This window comes from Papaver somniferum, unplaced genomic scaffold, assembly GCF_003573695.1.
Source record: "Papaver somniferum cultivar HN1 unplaced genomic scaffold, ASM357369v1 unplaced-scaffold_117, whole genome shotgun sequence".
Lineage (NCBI taxonomy): Eukaryota > Viridiplantae > Streptophyta > Magnoliopsida > Ranunculales > Papaveraceae > Papaver > Papaver somniferum.
Window position 1 is genome coordinate 10,963,471 of NW_020620714.1, and position 5,888 is coordinate 10,969,358.

The 5,888-nt window shown below is 35.5% G+C and overlaps 1 protein-coding gene across 1 annotated transcript; it reads left to right on the forward strand.

Moving 5' to 3' along the window:
• Nucleotides 1–1,022: 1,022 nt before the first annotated feature.
• On the forward strand, nt 1,023–1,619 carry LOC113329855 (S-norcoclaurine synthase 2-like). Its single transcript, XM_026576678.1, has 2 exons — nt 1,023–1,212; nt 1,315–1,619. The coding sequence occupies exons 1-2, from the start codon at nt 1,023–1,025 to the stop codon at nt 1,617–1,619; spliced, it is 495 nt and encodes a 164-aa protein (XP_026432463.1).
• Nucleotides 1,620–5,888: the final 4,269 nt, after the last annotated feature.

Below are 5,888 nucleotides of genomic sequence, written 5' to 3' on the forward strand. Positions count from 1 at the left end.
CAAATTATATATAAAACAATAGAATCAAGGATCCATATACAAAATTGGAAAAAATTCAGGACCCAAACCTTCTACCTTACCCGAAATTTATTGCCCAAACACTAATATGCTATAATATAGGAAGTCCAAGTCCCTTTCTCCAATGTGAACTTGAGAATGAACCCCAATCGATAAAATGGATGCCTTGCCCTACGTAAATTCCTCTGGTGGCTCTTGGGAGTAATGAAATCATGCGTGCATGCAATAAACTCTCAATGCAAAGAGCCAGAGATTATTATTTTATGGCAGCTTCGTTTCATATATATGACCCTAATCGATTGTAAAAAGTAGTGAAATCCTGTGTTCATGAACTCAAAATTAAGAATAAAAATCTTAACCGCGTACCGCGAATTAAATAAGACATATATATTTTAATCATCGGCATAAAAATCTTAAGTTGATGAAGATTCCTATATAGTGTGAAAATGTAAATATACGTCTCAATCTCTATTGCCAGTAATCATCAGCTTAAAAACTTAGAATAATAGATGTTCTAATCGGCCAAAGTCGGGAACTTCGGATGAATTGAGAAATTTGAAATTAGAGAAACTGGAGAAATAGAAAAGCCCCTTCCTCGGCTGTGCGCGTGTGTTAACTTGAGAATGGACCACAACCGATAAAAGTCTTGTCAATTATTACTAGTGCCCTGCCTAATGAAATCATGTTTGCATGCAACAACCAAGAAAATCTCAATGTGGAGATTTTTATTTAACGTCACCCAATATAAATAAATAAATTATAACGAGCATTATTAACCTTTAGTTATAATGAGCATTATTGACCTTTAATTATTAGTATACCCGGCGTATACTATATTGCTCAAGGTGAATTTTAAGTGAAGATTGCATCCCGAAGGGGAAAAATGCTTGTCCTTGGCAAAAAACACACACACGACACTTTGCTATAAATACCATAACAGATAATGAGCAACTCGTTAAAAATAAGCTAGTTAGTATCTGGGAAATATATCTAGATTAAAAAACATGAGATACGAGTTTGTAAACGAGTTCGAGGTAGATCATGCTTCTGCAGCTGATGTTTGGGCAATCTATAGCTCCCCTAACTTCCCTACTTTAACCGTTCAACTAGTTCCAAATGTCCTAAAAAGCAAGGATATCCTAGAAGGTGATGGTCATAATGTTGGTACTGTTCTGCGTGTTGTGCTCCTTCCAGGTATATATGCATATTTCAAGTTTTAACTTCATCAACCTTTTATTTGACATTGTATGTATAGATCAAGAGCTAAAAGTAGACCATATGTCTGCATTGGAGCAGGACATGGTTTACCGGTGTGCAAGGAGAAATATGTAACTGTTGATCACGAAAAGCGTTTTAAGGAGATACAAACGATTGAAGGTGGATACTTGGAACTGGGATGTAATTTTTCCATGTTAAGCTTCGAGATACTAGCAAAGGAAGGAAATTCCTGCGTCATCAAGACAGTTACTAAGTACGAAATAGATGATGACCTAGCTACTAGTGTTTCTGGTCATCTTCACACCTATCTTGATACATGTGTTACCATAGCTCGAGCAGTTTCAAAACGTATTGCCGAGCAAGGCGCAAGAGCCGCTAATTAAGTTTCTGCAAGCCTGCAACTTTTCGTAATTATGATTTTCCGTGAAGGATACTTAATACTTATACCGTATGGCCTTGTTATCAAAAATAAAAACTCATCCAGGACTAAGTGATCATTATTCTTAATTGGAAGTCGAAACTCTTCGACCCTCCTTAAGCTGTTTGGTCTGTTGTGCTCTTTTGAGTCTTTGTGTGGAAATCTTTGTTAGTTTTCACCCTGTTGTATCTGTTTGTTGCTTGGTCCCTTCCTGAGGCATTTCCTTTCTAATAAAGTTCCTTAAATCCTTAAGCTGTTTCGTCTGTTGTGTTCTTTTGAGTCTTTGTGTGGACATCTTCGTTAGTTTTCACCCTGTTGTATCTGTTTGTTGCTTGGCCCTTCCTGAGGCATTTCTTTTCTAATAAAGTTCCTTTGTTGGCCGACCATAAAAAATCCATTGGTGTATTACATTTTTTTAATAGAAATTGGTGTATTATATATACCACGCTCAAATTTCCGTTTGAACTCTAGATTTTGCGTTGTAATGCATCTCCGTGACATCTCGGCGATGTCTCAGAACAACCACCCTTTCACCCCGCCTTAGAGCCTAAGGATTTTTATATCCAAGTTATAATTTGTAACGTTGATATCTTAGGAAAACCCTGAGTTTCCTATCTTTGGGTCTTTTCCACATTGAATGGGTATCCTAATCTAGGTCATATAGAATTTAGGAAAGAGTTTAGTTTCCTAGTTGGACTAATACTTGGTGAACAAGTTTGTGTTCTCTATATATATATGATTAGAATTGTAAGTTTGTAAACATCCAACCTAGAAGATGTTGGATATTTTCGATTACATAGAAAATAAAACGGTTTTCGTTTTTGGTTTGCCGCTACGACGGGGGAGCGTCCTATGTCGAATAGATACAATGGATGTTAGTTGGAGATGAAGAGGCATCATCAAAGGGTGTGATGGTTCACAAAAAACATATTCATTCCCATAAGACACTATTGATGTCTTTTGGAAATGAAGAGGCATCTCCAATAGGCAAGTGTTCCCTATAAGTAGTGATGATTTGTTTTCATCCAAACAATGAAGAACATCAAATATTTTTTGTTTTCTCTCTTCTAGGAATCATCAGAATCCTATTGTGTGTTCTTGGTTAAGTCAAGGGGTACAAACTTTGAATCTTGACGGTAATATTTCATATACCCGTTTGTGATCGCCAATTTATTGGGAGGGTCTAAATAATTGTCTAAAAGAATCGTTATCGAGCCTTGAAGCCGGAGTAAAACATTTCTCGTACTGTGTCATCCTCTCTTTTAGCCCATTTTTTCCAACAGAAGAGTGGTAAATCCTTGTGCTTAGGATTTTGGTGTCTTTGTTGGGAGGGTCGGTGGCTACCGTGAAGGTCAATATCGGTGTGAGAGAAAAACTTGTAAAGAGAGGATTTTGGTGTTCTAGTGTTTAGGATTTAGGGATTTGCCCTAAACCAAGTTTCTAGTGTTTCCTTGGAATGTAAGAACAGTAATCCTAAAAATGCGCCAATAACTCAGGTGGAACAATTTTGGGCTTAGATATATACCTAACTCAAAGCTAGAGAAACGTTGGTAAAAATGCGCCAATAACACTGGTGGAAAAAAGATGCGGAAAATTGGTCATTTGTCCAAATATTTTTAAAACATGGTTCTAATGTACAAGTAAAAATTATTACGGGTGAAATAGACAAAAAAAAGATAGCACGGATGAAACTGGATTCATCCTGACTTAAATTTAAAAAATAGCGAGGATGAAACTGGATGCATCCTGATGTAAATTAAAAATAAGAAAAGATATTTGAAAATGGGTAGGATGAAACTGTTTACATCCTGGCTATTTTAACATTTTTGTCCATTTAAACAGTATCAAAATGTAGATGTCTTTTTCACCCAGTAATTATTGATTTTGGTCTTTTTAACCAATTTTGTGAAAAAAAAATGAACGTTCCAAAGTACCTACCTTCAGAGTCACCAACTTGACTTCAGGATCATTCTGGCACGCTATGTAAACTTCGTGTAGCCGAGATACCTGACAATCCATCAATCCATCGAAACTCTATAAATCTAATATTTTCGTCTTCTCTTCCGATTATCAATTTCATCCGACCATAATATTTACCATTTGATATGACAGGGCGTTCAACCTGTGAGCCCTATTTAGGATTACTGTTCTTACATGCAAATTCTCTTCGACCTAAACCTGCGAAAACAACAAAAAGTGAACTGTGAATCTACGAACATAATACTATTATCGTTTTAATAATCAAATGACTAGTTTTAAATTGAGGGATTTGTAGTATATATGTCAACTTCAATGACTTATTTATGTAATTAAGAAGGAATAAGTAGTTAAATTACATGGTCAACTACAGCACCGTGAGTTGCCATATATATATACCCTTTGCACAGTGTATTTCCTCTGCTTTCTATATATCGAACCTTTGGGATTACTTCTCCATATGACTGGTTCGTGCTCCAGTGTTTGTCTGATTTTCATGATGTTCGTGTTCCTTATATAATATCCTTGGGTCAAGAATCGCAATAACTGAGGCTTAGCTTAAGCTTGGCAATCTTGTGTTTTCTGATGTTCATTTCCTGTACGACACTTTGTTTCACCTGATTAGTTCGTTACACTCTACAGATTTATGCACGACAAAGATACGACCATTAGTTGTAGGTGATATTTTTAGAGAAGTGGAAGTATGTATATATGACTGCCAGTTAGTAGATGTTAATTGTTTATAAGAAAGTGAAGGTATGACTGCCAGTTGTTGCTTTTAACAAAAAAAAGTGAAAGTATTAGAGGGATATACAGATTATATAGTACAAAAGTGAAAGTATTAGGGACACACAGATTACCAAGAACCTACTTGTATAACAAAAAGTTTATGTGGATCCGAAAAGGGCATCCCAGATTAAAGTCCATTTTTTTGCGAAAGGGAAGCACTTGTGCATGTTTCCTTATAAATACCAACAAATTAAGTGATGAATAATTACTCGTTATTTAACAAACAAGGTTAGCTAGTATCTTGAATCTAGCTATAAAATGAGATAGACAAAATTGGTCAATTAATCAAATGATGACAATTACTGAGTGAAAAAGATATGAAAAAATTGATACTGTTTAAATGGACAAAAATGTAAGAATAGTCGGGATGTAAACAGTTTCATCATGTCCATTTTCAAATACTTTTTTTTTTATTTTAAATTTACATCAGGATGCAGCCAGTTTCATCCTCGCTTTTTCTTTTAAGTTTAAGCCAGGATGAATCCACTTTCATTCTTGCTATTTCTTTTGTGTCCATTTCACTCATACTAATTTTTACTCGTTCACTAGAACCATGTTTTAAAAATATTTGGACAAATGATCCATTTCCAACTGAGGTACGAGTTTATAAGCGAGTTAGAGGTAGATGCTTGTGTAGATGATGTTTGGGAAATCTATAGCTCCCCTAACTTCCCTACTTTAGCCGTTCAATTACTTCCGAATATCCTGAAAAGCAAGGATATCTTAGAAGGTGATGGCTATACCGTTGGTACTATTATGGGTATTGTGCTACTTCCAGGTATATGTGTACGGTCCAAAATTTAGAATCATCGATTCTTTTAATTACATATTTAAAGACCAAGTGCTAATTAAAACCATATCTGCTTGTATCGGACCAGAATATGGTTTACCGCCGTTTAAAGAGAAGATTCTAACTGTTGATCACGAAAAGCGTCTTAAGAAGATGGAAACAATTGAAGGTGGATATATAGTTGGAAATGGGGTGCACATTCTCAGTGTCAAACTTCGAGATACTCGTAAAGGAAAGAAGTTCATGCGTCATCAAGGTAGTGACTAAGTATGAAATCAGTGATGACTTAAAGCAAATCTTATGGATAGTGTTACTCTTTCAAATGAAGAAGTGCACTATCAATATGAACAGGTTAGAGACTGTTATGAGTAGTCTTCAACAGGTCATTAGTGTTTCTGGCCATCTTCACACCTACTTTCATGGATGTGTTACCCTAGCTCGAGGGGTTTCAAAACACGTCGCAGAGAAAAACTCAAGAGCAGCTAATTATTTTCCATGCCAGCCAGCCTGCAACTTTGTATAATATTAGTTTACATGTCGGATACTTTATACTTGAACCTTAGGGACTCATTATTAGAAATGATCCCGGATAAATTGATCATTACTGGTGTATCAAATATACGACATAAATAAATAACATGAATATACGACACAAATAAATAAACATGGAAAAATATT